The 15,761-nt window shown below is 49.3% G+C and overlaps 1 protein-coding gene across 3 annotated transcripts in view; it reads right to left on the bottom strand.

Annotated features, from left to right (window-relative positions):
- Window positions 1-438: 438 nt before the first annotated feature.
- Window positions 439-15,761, bottom strand: part of LOC144126124 (high affinity cAMP-specific and IBMX-insensitive 3',5'-cyclic phosphodiesterase 8B-like) — a 239,330-nt gene continuing 224,007 nt past the window's right edge. For 2 of the 3 annotated variants that reach the window (XM_077660087.1, XM_077660089.1), the window contains exons 8-19: window positions 15,634-15,704; window positions 13,298-13,378; window positions 10,807-10,874; window positions 9,704-9,877; window positions 8,061-8,118; window positions 7,860-7,998; window positions 7,141-7,336; window positions 6,096-6,226; window positions 4,838-5,063; window positions 3,646-3,807; window positions 3,313-3,442; window positions 439-2,355 (exon numbers count right to left, since the gene is read on the bottom strand). In XM_077660087.1, the coding sequence (XP_077516213.1) occupies window positions 2,258-2,355; window positions 3,313-3,442; window positions 3,646-3,807; window positions 4,838-5,063; window positions 6,096-6,226; window positions 7,141-7,336; window positions 7,860-7,998; window positions 8,061-8,118; window positions 9,704-9,877; window positions 10,807-10,874; window positions 13,298-13,378; window positions 15,634-15,704 (1,534 nt within the window). In that variant the 3' untranslated portion in view covers window positions 439-2,257. The remainder of the gene's footprint in view (window positions 2,356-3,312; window positions 3,443-3,645; window positions 3,808-4,837; window positions 5,064-6,095; window positions 6,227-7,140; window positions 7,337-7,859; window positions 7,999-8,060; window positions 8,119-9,703; window positions 9,878-10,806; window positions 10,875-13,297; window positions 13,379-15,633; window positions 15,705-15,761) is intronic. The other variant, XM_077660088.1, reaches the window with a different exon arrangement.

The raw sequence follows: 15,761 nt of genomic DNA on the forward strand, positions 1-15,761 counted from the left end.
TTTTGCCGCTACACTAGATTGCTCTGCTCATCTGCGTGCTGCCAACGTACGGCTATAATTACTCTGACGAATTCTGCACCACAGAAGAGGGAGACCCCGTGCAATGGTGCTGGGCTCCATACGCGGCTTCCGAGCATGGTCTCACATGGACAGAAGTGAAATATGTAAACGCCTACTTAAGGATATCCCAGTGCGAACAACAGTCTATATATCGTAAAGCTAGAGGAACCAAAAAAAGAAACGGTCCGAATGTAAAAAAAAATTGCTACATTTCGGAAAATGCGTTAATAGCTCAATAAATGCGAATATTTTCATTTGAAAGATATGCTCACATTCTACCTTGATTTAGCGCTCTTGTCCGCGTCCTACACTGCTATTAACGGGCACGCTTAATAAGGCGGCTAATCCCTTCGACTTCAAGCAACGTCAATAGCTGGGCTTGAGGGTCAACAGGGTCGGGGTGCGTGCCGTGCAACACAGACCACCTTGGGAATCTTCATCTAGGGCGGCCAGCCAGTGAAATCGCCACCTGGCAACGTGCTAAAGGCCTCAGTCGAAACCAATGCGGAGTAGCTTAGTTAACGCGATAACTCTCATTCAGCTCCCTTTAGCTTTACCGATTGTTACAGGCACCGTCACTCATCCAGTTGGCAGAAAGCAGTTTTCTCCTACCTTCGACAGCTGAACATTAGTCGTGAGCAGGGCGTGAAGCAGTGTACTATAGCAATCTCCGCGGACACCGCTTTGAATTTGTCGAAGCAGTCAGCCGCAAGATAAGGGGGCCTGTTGCCACGCGCGGGTCGTTAGCCGCATCCGCTACAACGGCCACACCCGCGAGCCTCCCTGCAACTTCGGAGTCGCCGCCAACGGCAGAAAATGTGCGCAGCAAAAAAAAAAGAGGAACGAAAACGACGGACGTGCGCTCAACGCCTCCGAGAAGTAGCTCGCCCTAGTTGCCCTCGAAACACAGAAGCAATCTTGAACCAATTTTCTTGGGCTCTAGTATTCCCAGTCTTTTTTGTGTTCTGCATATGTCGAAGAGGGCTGCTGCCATTTTAATTTCAGCTGAAAGGAAGTCAAGAAAAACAGCTCGGACGAGCTACCAGAAGCCCCGCAAAGAAGCCCCCTTTCGGGTTCGGGTCTACACAGACAAGCCCACTGGTTCGCGTAAGGCATCCTCGGCGCAGTGGAACCACCTCGCGGCACTAACGGCAGAAACCCCGGCAGCGTTGATCGCTACGAAACAAGCGCGAAAATGCGCAATCTGTGCACGTTCTCATCAGCTGTGTATTTAGCATTTGGTCGGCATATCGCCACACTGCTTGACAGGCCAGACGTATGTGATTTTGTTTTTGAAATTGAGAGCATTCAAATAGCCGACTGATGCCTTCACCTTAGGATATAAACCACTACTTCCAGTGGAGCCAAATTTTCGGCTAAACTCTTCTGTTTCGACGTGGCCAAGGTGCTGAGGTTTCGCCGCTTTCGTACGTCACTCCCAGCAGAAAGAGTTGCACTAGAAACGCCAACAAAGCACAAAGTGGAAGTGAGACACTTTGCAGACTAGCTGCTTTGTTGACTGTGAGAAACATCTATTACGAGTGGTGTGAGGATGTCGAGGCGAACGTACTATTTTCCCTCTTCTTTTTTTACTTCCCCGCCTCCTCTGCAAGACATGTCTAACCCCCTTCCCTCTGCCTAAGTGCGGGCAGCAACAGCGACAAACAGTTCATGGAAGAACGCAAACAAACAAAAAAGAAATAAGATGAGAGGGTCCCGCTGGGAAGGCCACGCAATCGAAACGAGACGGCAGTCGCCCGAAGGTCTCGTCGTGTCCGGTCGGAGTCCCAAGCTGCCGTCGTTGGATCTGCGTGCGAAGCTGCTCTTTCGTCCGGCGATTCACACACGTGCTGCTCGCCTCTCGTGCACACCATCACACTGCGGCACTCGGACGAGGCTGTGGCCCCGCTGTAGCGTCCGCCGTCCCACTACTACGCGTGCACCGACCGAAAGGTTGCGGGTCTGGCCTGGCCGCCAGTCCAAGATGACGCCGCACACGCGTGGTGGCTTCGCCGGGCGTTCCAGCATCAGTTCCTCTCTGCACTTTTGCAGGCCTCTTCCCGCATCGCCGCACAATCTCTCCTGTTTCTCCGGGGCCTTGTAGCTGGGTTTAACCCCGCCGCTCTTGTCCTCGCACGCGACTGTGCCTCTCCCCGTGAGGATGAATGGAGCGTCCTCCGCGCCCGGCCACGAGCCGCTAGCGATTCCCCTGTTGGCCCGACGACGGCTCTTTGTCCTTCCAATAAATATAGTTCTTCTCGATGTACTCCATGAGCTCAGGGAACTCGCCGAAGTCTGCGTGTGTGGAGCAGAGGGGAAACGGTCAGGAGACAGTCGTTGAAGTCAAGAGCGTTGCATTTGAGAACTGAGACTTTGCAATGATTCGGACAGTAAACGTCTTCGTTTTGCCATTTTGAGACATACATAATTTTATAATAGTGAAGTAAATAAGTGAGCGAAAGATACAGATAAAAATTCACACGTTCAGATGCTTTATACCGTCACGTTCTCGCTGGATTTGGCTATTTCTTTCAAAAGAAAACCTTACGTCAACAACTTTATTATTGAACTGGCGAAGAACCAAACTTCTGATAGTTAGCTGCTATTCGTATAGTTCCATGTGCTCCCAGATGAAGTGAGCCATTGATTCATCTCTTGGCTGGCATAAGCGAGAAGTCAGAAGCGCCTGGAACCTCAGCCGCTTAGTCTCGCAATACTTCAAGGTCACAGTCACGCAGAGAGCTAGACACCGTATAGAGACCATGAATTTACCTAACAAACCTAAAATATGCAAGCACCAGAAGCTTACGCACGAGTACAAATGATGGCGCATGGACCTCAGAGATAATCATGCACAAATAACTACGGAAAAGGAAAGTTAACGTCCTTGACTATTGCACACGTTATGAAGGTAATTTATTACCATCGGCGCAATGAATGAGAGACGAAGCTTCAAGTGCGACATAAACCGCTTTTAATCAAGGGCGTCCTGAAATGGCCAAGTTTCTCGGAAACTGAATTTTATTTTATTTTCAGCTTCCCTGCGGTTAACATGAACACACTTTGTTCCTCGTGCAATAAAACCTTCAGACCTCGGCGACAACGCCAGGCACGTTTTAGCTATGCTTGGTGTCGGAGATCCGTTTTTACATTCTTCACGTGCAGCATAAGGCCGCTGGAAGCGCGTGTTGCCTGCTGAGGCAGAGAGCCTGAAGGACGGTACAAATCTGGCCATAACGGAGAGCAGCTTACCCGACCAGGCCCTGAACATGTCGCGCACGAAGTAGTTGATGAAACCGGTCTGCGAGTTTGGTATGCTGCAGGTGGCACGGTCGAAGGCGGGCATCACCACAGTCAACCCGCGCCGCTTCTCTTCATCGGTCTGCGCACATGCAGAGGAACACAGCAGACATGGGTTCAAGTTCATTCAAGCCGTAAAATTTTCTAATGCGGGCAACCATGCGTCTGACTGCTGCCAAGGCAGTGTCGTGAACTGTAGTAGTGCTAGTTTACATGATCCCGTTGAAACGCACGGATGCGCGACTGGGGGCGAGAGAGAGGTTGTAGCGGGCTGCGACCGCCTACCTGGGCACAGTACTCTTCGGCGATCCGGTGCGCCCACTGGATGCAGAGCTGGATCGGCCTGGCCGGATTCGACACGTCGGAGCACTTGATGAGCATGCGCTTGATGAGGATGATGTTTTCGGCGGAGCGCAGCGAGCCAGATTCTCCATGTTCCTGCAAGGGCTGCACACGTGCAGTAGCAGCAGCGTGCGCAGAGGCGGAACGTTTAAGTTTCACGACCCAAGCGAACAGGGCCTGCTGTGAGGGATAATGCATTTCGGACGAATATCACAAATAGGGCTTCACTTTCAAAGCTGCCTCATCCGCTATACTGTCATTCGGAGGTAAATTACACACGCGGCGGCCCCGAAAACCTGCGGCGCTTTCCTTGAGCCTTCCTACCTGTACGAAGCTATTCAAATCAACGGCGCACCCTAGCAATCTCGGAGGAATCGCTGAGGCTGCAACCATCAAAAATGTTCAAGCTTCTAGGTGGTAGCGCCAAATTTTGTCACCGGGGTTAGGTGTTAGTTTGACAATAAGCTATAACGCCCCATCCTGGCTGCCTTTCAAGCAGATTTTAATAGGCCGTGAGTGTTCATGTATGTGCCTACATACTGTCCAACGTGGAGTTCATTATTTCCAATTAGTAGGACTATCGTTGAGCAATATTATTTATGGTGCGTTAAATCATGTCCCAGATACTGGAACAAGCAGCATGAATGAGAAAATACACAAGTTCTTCCGCATTTTTTCTAAAGCACTTTTTCTAAAGCACTAAAGTTTCAGAGCATAGTGATGTTGCTGCGCTGCCTCTTCAATCGATAAGTCTATCCAGCCCAGCGAGCTCACAGAGCATAACAACCGCACAGCACAGAGGCTAATACGCACTTTTCTTCCCACGGCGCGTCGAATACAGTATGCGACAACGCACCGCCTAAAGGAGAGCGACTGACCCTCGCGTATCCCTTTGTAACGTTGGCCACTGTTGATTGCAAGCTACATCGTCATTCGGGCGAACAGCCCAACGGAGACGATGTGACGGCGATGCTTTGAGGAACTCTCACTCCATTTGTTTAATCTCTTGAAATTAAACAAATTAAGCAACTAATTCACAGAATGCTACCACACGAGACCCGGAGCAGGCTAAGAGCTTTGTGAGTTCCAATGTGCAAATCGCTTCAAATGGCAAGAATATCTGCACACGAGATACCTCTGACTCGAAGCCTTCCTCCTCTTGCATGGGCTTCTGGAAGGCGTTGAGGAATTTGGAGAGGTGCTCGAAGTGCTTGGTCATCTCGGTGGCCAGCACCATGTCGATGATGGACAGCCGCACCGAGCGGTACACGTCCCGCTCCAGCTTCTGGAAGATGTTCACCTTCTCGTCCGACAGCGTCAACTTGAAAGCGAACGCCGCATGGTGGCTCTCCAACACGGACCTGCGAAGAAACGTTTCGCGCTGTTGCCTTTAACTACGCCCCAAAGCAAGGCCACGGACGTCTAGGTCAGTCAGTGTGGGGGAGGAGGGCTAACTAATGTCAGTTCACACAGTTGCTACGGTTCTCCAGGCATACGGATATGCCGATACGGGTGTCTTTCTGCTCCATGCATTTGGTGACATTTCGGCGTCTCGGGCCAAAGCGGAACCCACTAGCCGAAAGGGAGCGCGGTCGTCTGCAGCCATTGCCTCATAGCAAAGCATGCATGCGTATCTATAATGACAAAAAAAGTGCTGGTATGTGTGTGTGCAAATTCACATGTAGCGTTCATGAAACCAGTTCAAACAAACAAAACACAAACAAACAAGCAAACAAACAAACAAACCTAGAGAACGTAGTCGTATCATTCACCATCATTACTGCTCCCTTCGTTACACAGAGCGCATAACTGCATTGTAAGAATTTGATTCCGCTATTAACGCTATACAAGTGTACTGAGTGGGGCTTGTTAATGTAATAGATTTTTCTGAGTGAAGCCTTGGGCTGATTATTACTGTGACATCACACTGCTCGCAGCCGAAAATAGACGGAACCGTTTACTTTCCTGCGACAACGGCAAGGACTCTTCGCCGCATGTTCAGCGTCGCAAAGCAGAGCCTACTTTACAGGAGCAAGCGTGTTGCTGTCTCCTAAAGCAAGGGGTGCCTAACGAATCCAGGTCGCGACACGAACGTAACCACGCGTCAATAACAAAAACAATATTCAGTCTGCATGTGTACTGAAAGAAACTACAGCATGCGCACAATGATGAATCAAGTGCACAATACTAACATCTGCCTTAGTTCAAGGACTCATTTTCGACTACCCACGTACTGGTTTAATAAAAATAATGACCTTAAACAAGATAACGCTTATTGAAATCGTAAAAGCGCGGCAATAAAGATTTGCTCTCCGCTCATCAGGTAACATCTCTGTTCGGGTGTGAGAGAACTGATTAAGAACAGGGACAGATGGTGTAATCTGCGCACGCACCGATCGTTGTAGAGGATCGCCAGCTCGTGGTCCGAGTTGCAGAGGAAGGGGCTCGACTTTCCGGGGTGGTCGATGTCGTGCACCACAGCCGATATGAGACAGATGGCTTCGTCCAGCGGGTCGAAGATGTCCTGCAGACGTCTGCTGTATTACTAACAGGCACGGAGAAAAGTGCTGCGCGTCTGCGTCGGAGACGATGTCTGCAGACGTGCAACAGTTTTCGCCCCCGAGTGCCTTGTTTAGCAGGGGACAGCTGTGGCTTTCTCAGAAAAGTCGGCAGGCAGTCGCCTGCCCATTAGGCGCTTCGGTAGTAGGATCGTAACTTTATTTTACATCACATTTTCCTGTCAATAAATCCGATAAGCTGTCCTTAAAGGCATTATATGGCGCAAATAAGTGAGAAGGTGTACCTATATCGAATTGCACTTTACGATAATGCAAGAAACTTTACGCTTTTAGCTCGATGATGAATAGTTTTTGGGCTAATTTGTGACGCTACATTCTACGAGTACACTTCCCATCTTTGGATTTTAATGATCATAGCGAGTGAATATGTGCGAGCTATGCTTGTACAGTGTGACCAAATGCGGACATACCAGCGAGATACGGCCACTGCCGCGTTATACTGCGGCTATATCAACTCACGCAGAGTTGAAGTTGTTCGGCTCACCACATATCTGCTCCTCACCTTGCGCGAAGGCTGCGTAGTGGCCTCAAGCACATGGCCACTTTCTTTCTTTTCTTTCTTAAGAAAAGCGGCAAGGCTGACACCAGTGTGTTGTGAACCGAGCGTGCAGAGCATCTCATCACGCGGGCTACTGTGTGCACGACATATCATTTTCTGCACATACGCTGGACTTATGTTGGAAGCGCAGTTATGCGGTGAGGGAATGCAGCAAACTCTTTGGTCACGCTTCGAAAATAGGTTACGCCCTCCATTATTTCTAAGATACACCATTTTGTAAGAAAAGATCATATATCCGGAATTACGTGGCAAGCCTTGTCCGTTGCGAGCTGTGTTCGAGAGAATCTGTCCGTCGGGTACCTTTTTGCGCAGCTTGAGCAGGAAGTACGCCGTAGCCTGCATGACGTCGCCGGCGTGAGTCGAGTTGTGATACGGGTTGTCCAGGTAGTGCGACTCAACCAGCTGCAGCCAGTTGCGGATGGTGGCGTCGTCGCACTCCAGGCTGGTGTGCACGTTCAGCTTTGAGAAAAGCGACAAGCCCAGCCAGATGAGCGGTCTGCAAGAGGACATGTCTTACGGTTTTCCTCTTTCCGAGTCTTAAGTGCGATTTTAAATCTACCAGCGGGAAAGACAAGGACATGAAGTAGACACGACAAGCGCTATTTGCTCGCAGCTGAAGTTTATTGAAGCAAACAGATTATATAGCCACGCCAAGCAACACCCCGAAACACAGAATTACCAAGAATCATACAGAAAATCAAAATTCATGAACTGCCCTGAAAACCGCCCTTGTCGTGTCTACTTCATGTCCTTGTCTTTTGCGCTGAAACATTTAAAATGACACCGTACCAACTTGCCCAGATGTCAGTTAGGACTTCCCAACTCGCTCAAGCGGTTATTTTTATGCGGACCGGCAGCGCGTTATGACTTGCGTTATCGTAATCGCGATTTTATGCAGGCATGGTCAGAAAGATAGCTGTGCAGAGATTAAATCGTGGCAAGGGTGTCGGAAGGGACAGTCCGTAAAAAGGGCACGAGCCCATGGGCAAAGGGCCGCAGCGCAGCTGGCGCGTACGCACCGCCGTCCCGTGAGCGTCTCCAGCTCGATGATGTCGAACTCCCACTTGACATCGTTCTCCAGCAGCTCCTTGATCTTGGGCGGCGCCGTGTTGAGGCTGGGCAGCACGCCGCTGGGCGCCGTCGCGTTCACCACGTTCACTGCGGGCGGCGAGGCAGTCGAGTGAGGGAAGCACTCTTCGGCATAAGCCGAGCCACGGTACCTTTCATGAGCGAAGTCTCGTGGGACAGCCGTCGGACTCCCGTCGGCTTCTGGCCCGTCTGCGAGCGAGGAGAGGAGCCGTTACGGGTGCCACAAGCGGACAGCTCGCAGTCTGAACTCACTGTCTCTCGATCTAAGCTGTAGATCGACAGAGATAGAGAAGGAATCCGCTACTAACTAGTGGTCAGAATTAAATCGTGATTTCTTTGTCGTAGTTGTCAGTTAAGCATCGGCGTGTTTTAATCACACCACTTCCGAAACCACACACCAAAATACGCCAGTGTTATCAACGAGCAGATAGGTATACGTCTACTAACAACTACGCGAGGTGTACCTGACTAGCAGGGTTCTTTAATCGTACTCTCCGCGAAACTTCCTATGGGGCCTATGTTGCAAACTCCGGCAATCTGAACGGCTTTAAATTCGTTGCTTAGCCGATGGTCATGCCGACTGCGGCATCCAGACGAACTTCTTAAGGGCCGGTCAAAGCACACAAGAAAACTTGCAAGGCCCATGTTTAGAAGACAACACAGTTCACAGGGGACGCTACCGCTTTACAAAAGCTTCACTGCGCTAGGTAAAGCAGTCTTCGGGTAGACAGCACAACGAAGAACGACCTTCAGCCCAACCAATGATAGCCGTGAATGACCATATGCGGTACAGTTATGGTGCCGAACCCTTGACCCCTGACCTTGACCTATGACCTTTGACATTGGGTGACCTTTTGATTGACTTTTGGCCTTAAGACCATCCGATGGGGTGATGTGAAGCCACGTGATGACATCCGAGGGTTGTCGTAAGACCATATGATACACATCATAGCCACATGGTCGTGGGGGTATATGTACAACGGCCGTCGCTAGCGTGTAGCGGAGCTGCCATGGACGACGCGCCTCAGACGCTTAGCAAGCGTGCTTGCTTTTCGCTGAATTTCAGGGTTAGCCAAGTTAAGCCACTGCCAATTTTTTCATTGGATTGGTCAAATGACTGTTCTGTCAGGCAAGGCGTCACGCAAAAGGGCTTCGAATTTCGGGTAGGAGTGCCACATTTTAAAACACGACATCCGGAAAGTTTTGTAGTGCAATACAGGACTTCTTGTGGGACATGATCAGTGACACTTCCACGAAAAGGTTTTGCTTAAAAGCCACTTTTGATAAAGGGAAGCGTTAGCGTGTGATGCTCTCTGAACGTCTTTCGGCAAGACTTTGATTTGAGCTAGTTGGTTGTAGCATGACATGGTTTACGCAAAAAGCGTACTGACGCTAAAAGACGGAGACAACAGACACACAAAAGACAAGACTGGCGCCAGTCATGTCTCGTGTGTGTGTTGTCTCAGTCTTTTGGCGCCAGTACGCTTATTGCGTAAACCATGACTTTCGGTTCTCTCTCATTGTTCCGCTCCCTGTAGCCTATGCTGCTGTGGCGCTACTTTGAGTGCCACATTTTTATAGTTCGTGCCACCGTAGCTTACGGCTACAAACGGAAAACCCACACCTTGGTTCCATTTATGCGCGTCATTTGAATCTCGTGTAAGATACGGGCTGAGTAAAGTAACAGTAGCGACAAAGCATAAAATTCCAGATAAAGTTTTGCGACAAGTTTCAGGCAAGCTGCGTTCTACGAAAATTTCACGAGGAGACTCACGTTGATGAGTCCTGTGACCAGATCGGATGTCATCTGGTCCTCGGACTTGCCCTGGCCGACACCGAGCTGAGGGTTGTAGAGCTCGGTCGAGCGAAGGATGTCGATGACGCGGTCTAGCGCCTGAGCCACCATGGCCGAGCTGTTTTCTTGCGTTGACACCAGCATGTTGATGACCTGCGCACGGCGCAGAGGGTTGCAGAGCAAAACCTGGAGAAGTACTGCTTCGCCTAGGCTGTCCTTGACAGCTTGAGATTTCATCGTGTAATGAAGCATTATCGTATCGCGCGACGTGCTTAAGCGGATACATAGCAGCGGCGCTGTCAGGAATACTTTCGTGTGTGTGCGAGATGCTGGTACGTACGATCTACCGGCCTTTGAAGTACTATATTGACTGCGGAAGCGAACTGCATCGTTCTTCGTGTGGTATAGGGCACATCATGAAGAGTACGTTTGCACAGTTCGCTGACATTGGTTTTCTGAGCCACGACGCGCTGATTTTTTGTCAACGTGAAGGTCAAGCAAATCTAAAAGCTTTGAGCTAGCAGAAATCGACTACAGTTAACAGTGACTGTGAGATAACCGCCCGCGGTAGATACGTACGTCAGAGTAATAGGCCTTGTGATTGCATATGTGCACCAACTGATTGATGCGACACTGTTGTCGGTCGCAATATAGGCTAGAGAGAAACCGAAGCCATGTCGAAGAACGAACAAAGACCTCTGAATGTTTCTTCAATGCAAATTCTGCGCACTTATCTGCGCTCTTTGTCACAGTTAACGCTCCAGGACGCGTTCCCTCGGCAAGCTTATGCAATCAGTATTGCTCTTTCTGTAGAGTGCAACTCGGAATCAACAATGACTTTTTTTAGTGATGACAGCCCCGCGATTTAAGTTTAGCGCATTGTATTGAACTGTCATAGATTGAACGTCTTATCTCTGCTAAGACCAGTGATGGTTTTACCGCGTAACACTAGCTTAAAGGGTCCTTAGCCACCTCTTGGCCGTGACGGAGCTGCGCGGGCGCTGACGTCATATGGACGGCTGCTCTGTGACATCATTAATCAGACGAAAAAGCTGCGGCGCAGACATTTATTGCACGCTCACCTTTGTTATGGGGGCTTCGAGCGTCATTGCGTGGAACTTGGCGAATGATTGTCGTCTGTTCATCCCGACTGTGGAGAGAGGAGGAGAAGCACTTGTGAGTGCCCCGATGGACACGGCATTCTAAGCGTCTTTCTAAGACTACGAGGCTCTACTGCTGCGGACGTGGTCCAAGATGCTGGCAAGAGGTCGTCTGCGCTGCGTCTGCTCTCTGACCCAGGTAAGCGCTAACAAAGAGGAGCAGGAAGAAACGCACAAGCTTCGCTGCCCTTGTTAGTACAAGGAAAACCGACATGCACGTGCCATGCTGGTTAGTATTGCGGGTCGTAATCCCGCGAAGTTGTCACGTTACGACCTTGTAAAGCTGGCGGCTGATAACTAGTCTGCAGTACGTTTTTTTTTAATCGTGTAGGCCGCCTCGATTAAATGTTGTGAAAGGAAACCAGTTCCTTCGCATATAAGCTGCATGCAGCAAATCACGATGACCCTATGGTCAGCAAAGAAATTTAGCACTGCCAGTACTTTGAACCGGTTAATTGCATAATTCATGGTGCCTGACATATTTATGACAGAGTATTCATTAATGTTCTGCAGAAGAGTCGTTTACCACGCCGACGTAGCGGGCTTTCGGCTCACTGCCGAAGAGCAATCAGTCACCAGCATTAGCAGCAAGCGGCAAACCTAGCACTTGCAGCGAACAGGCGCGTAAAATTGCGGCAGCTTGTGGCGCAGGGGTTAAGCGGATTGCTTTCGCTTTGTTCTTCGGTAAGAATGGCATCAGGCAGCGGAGTCTCGCCTCGTTTCAGACGCGAATCTCGGAGGCCATGCGACTGCGCTTATATTGTCAAATTCCGTCTAGCGGCGCCCAGATCGCATGCTGACACCACAGACGGCTTTGTTCCGGCTGCCACCTTGAAAGCCTGTCGTGCTGCAGTGTCGCCAGTGTGACTGTCCTTAAATATCCGTAAGTAGTCTTGTTTATGAAGAGTTGGTGCAGGCGTACGTTAGGTCTGCTGTTATACGTGCGACGTCATTTTTTCAGCGTTAGGCGTACTGCTTCGAAATACCAGTTATTAGATCAGCACACCCAAAACAATGTGTAGCGTTCTTTGTCGTTAGTGAATACTGCTTGCCACTCAGTTAACAATCGCTGTTGTTGAAGGGCCCTGCCCTGTTGCCTCGTACCAAGTAGATACAAAAAAATTAAGAACTTTTAACAGCGAAGGTGATGGGTCTGGAGTCATGAGCTATCCCGTTCACTTCACTTTTCAGCTTAATGTGCACAACGCTTAGAGAGTCTTGGTAGTTAACGCTTTTCTCTTGGCGTTTATGAAGAGATACCCTTTATATTGTTTCGTTATGGCTAATTCAGGCGCAGATACAGGAACTTTTCTTCAGAAATTAACGACAAAATATAGCTTCGAAAGAATCGGCTCCCGAGCTCGTTCGTGCATTGACAAGTGACAACCAACAACAACGGTACCAAAGGTAAGTACACACCTCGTGTCATGTGTTATAACTTTCAGTGTCGTCGTTACTTGCTTGCTGTCGCTTTCACAACAGGGCTTTTTAAGGACAGCAGCTGTGACCGCGCGCGCAGTCTCCGAGCTCTAATGTCTGGCACTCTGATCGATTTAAAATTTAGTTTCCTGCCGACTGTCGCATCACCTGTGCGTGGAAGTAAACAGCTCATGACTGCTCATAATGGTACGCAGGACTCTGCTGATAGCTGACGCTGGTGCGCTTAAGTATATGTTGTCAGCGCACGAAAAAAAAAAAAAAGACGGCACAGAGCGAGGAATATAGACACACCAGACGAATGCAAGCGTTCGTCGTGTCACGTGTTTGTGCCTTGCTTTGTATTGCCATGTCCAGCATTCTTGGGCATAATTTTGAATATTGGAATATTTTAAAGTACACTTTCGAAAATATTGCAGCATGACACGAGGTGTGTACTTACCTTTGTGTATCGTTGCTGTTGGTTTTCACTTCTCAATGCAAGAACGCGCTCGGGAGCCGATTCTTTGGAAGCTATGTTCTGTCTTCAGGTGCACAGCAAAATTTTCTATCGCTCGCATCGAGCAGCTAAGACTGCCATAGAAAACCAGTGGGGAACGTTTTTGACGATAGCAAAAATGTTGACCGCAAAAAAATGCAAGCCTACCGACGGCAGATCTGCAGATATATTGGTTGTTACATTGAAATCTTACAATACATGAAAAAATCGCGTTCATAAACATTTTCCTGTTGAAAAACGCCTTTGTCCAGAATCGTTGGGTATGTTTTTGGCGCACTGCCAAGCTCTAGCGGCATTCTAGCATGCACTATTTTTGCCTTACAAACTCTCGCAACAGACCGCACAGTGGCGACACTGCGTTCTTGCTGGGAAAACTTCGACATCACAGACTCTCAAAGCGAAAGCAACGAAGAAGAAATCGCACTCGGCAAGAAGGCGCGCGAAGAAAGCGAGCACCAGAAAGCATCAGCGACTCACCCTCACTGCACAAGGAACGAACATCACAAGATGCCTTTCTAGAGCTTTTCATGCTCGAGCTAAGAGTAAAAGACAGGAAATCTAGGGGCGGAAAAGAAAGTGACAAGTCGCTTTAGGACGCTGGCCACAGATAAAAAAGGCGAGCCCGCCTCTATCCTTTCGCGGGCTCGAACACAGGCTCTGACGCGGGCCGGCTTTTAGCGCTGTGCGCGTTACCTCACACCCTTCTGATGCGCGCCTCGTGCTGTTACCGGTTACTACATCGCAAGGGACGGATGCTGGTAAAGCAGTTCTGACGCACTTACCTTCCTGTCGCTTATACTTCAGAACAAAAAAGAGCACGAGATGCTGTGTGCCAAAGCTGCGATTGGAGAGATAAAGGATAGAACAGAAGGCGGGGAAGGTTTAGACGCTGTTTATAAGCAGCGTTTGAAATTTGGCTGTTCTTTTGAATTATTACGTAATTAGGCTGAAAAATAATGTTGTAGTTTGTGGCGGGGACACCTACTGCAAAGACAGACCGCTGTATAAAGAGGAGGATGGTAGCTTCACTTCTTCGCAGATGTGAAAGTTCATGACACACGCATAGGTTTTAGGAGCAAAATGAAATAGATCGGCTTCCGCCAGCCGTCCGCAGCTGCGGCATATGATGACAGCGGCTGTGGATTTTGTACAGTGTCATATCTGTCTCTTGCCAACACGACCCCCCCACCCCGGTTCCAAGGCTTAGTCGCAACCCTGCCGCTATTAGTGACCGCCACAAAACACCCCTGTTCGTACTTTTTACGAAGCTGTCAAACTGGACACCTGCTAGCAATGTCGTCATAGACGAGGAGCAAAAAAAAAAAAAGGTCTTCAAGGCTTTTTTGCCATCCCCTTCCAGCGTTGTCCGGGCCCGTAGATGGAAGCGACAGATATTCGCATGGTTTTTCAGCTGAAAGAAGATTCGGTCAGGCAGGCTTTCTTGCGGCCGCGTGGAAATTCTGAAAAGCGCTGTGCCTTCCGTCAACATTTCTCACAAGTCAGTATTAATCGCCATAAGCGATCAGCGCGACCAGCAGGAGTATCGTTTGTATAAGCACCAATGGCAAGAGAGTGATTGTGCACACGGAAGCCTCATGTCAAAGCTCCAAGTGAAGTGAGTATACGAACAGCTTAAAGCATTTACAAGATGGCAGCCATCAGTCGCCGGAAAAGGCAAGCACACTCGAGGCACGCATCGCAACCTGCCATGATAACGAGGCCATAGGCACTGCCTTGCCGACAAAACGGGGGAGAGCTTCACGTGGGAGCGCTCTGTGTATACAGGCGTCAAGTTACTCCGATAGCAGAGCTCTGTAAGCCATGCACCGTGAAGGCAGCTCGGTCTTTGAAGAAGTACGCAACTGGACGTCCTAGAAATGAATGACAACTGAAAAGGCAGTCAGGAGGATTCTGTACAATGTTTTAGCTTTCCGTGGTGTCACATAGCACATCTGTCTCTGTTATGAAACGCAAGGCGAAATATGGCAAGCGCTGCAGGACATACAAAGCACCGCTGTACTGTCTTGGACAAGTAAAACAATTCAAAAGCATACCACACTTCCACAGTGAGCGACGGCCGCTCTTTCAAAAGTGGTAACGAACGAAGTTTGTATACGTCTTGCCCTTTGGCTGTTTTTGTGTTGTGTGCGTTTGAATTTTTTCGCCTATCATTTTCCCTCGATAGTACGTGTCCGCAGTAATACAGGGTGCGTGATTATCGGCACTGTAGTATTTCGATGCAGTGATATCTTACTCGGCTAGTTTCACTGGACAGAGAAAACATGCAGCATCGTAAAACTATCTCTGTTGAGCGAATATATGAAGCTCGGTTCTGCAGACAAAGATGGTGTGGAATGATGATGAAAAAAAAGCGGTGCCGTGCACCCAAACTGTATTTTCGTTTACAATCGTCGTATTCATCCTCCTGCGTTCTGAATATTTCTATTGAAAGCTACTTTAAGAGTCTCAAGAACGCTGAGACGGTATTAAAAATAAGGCTCGCACGGCTAGGGTAACGTGGAAAGTAATTCCAAACGAGTTGTGTATCGTAACGTCTAGCACAAAAGCTCAGGCAGCTTTAGTTTCACAGTTTAATTAGGCTGCTAAAACAGCAGCTATAAGCTGCTCGCAGTAGCGCTCCCAAAGCATCGGTTTTGAGCAGTGCGAAGCAACACGAGGACGAATACAAGTGTACGAAACACGGGCGCTCTTGGTTCGTTTCACAGCGCGTTTCGTGACAAAACAGTGTTTGTGCTTCACGGGACTGCTGTGCACGTTCACGATCTCGAAGAGACTTTCACGGAAAAGCTCACCTGCATCGGGCGAGAAGGGTTTCTCCATGAAGAAAGGGCATTCCTTAATGTAGACCACGTGGTCCGATTTCCTGCGAGCAGACACACAGCGCGCGGGGTCAGAGAGAGAGCGTGACGGGGAGAGAGCG

Source organism: Amblyomma americanum, chromosome 3, assembly GCF_052857255.1.
Source record: "Amblyomma americanum isolate KBUSLIRL-KWMA chromosome 3, ASM5285725v1, whole genome shotgun sequence".
Lineage (NCBI taxonomy): Eukaryota > Metazoa > Arthropoda > Arachnida > Ixodida > Ixodidae > Amblyomma > Amblyomma americanum.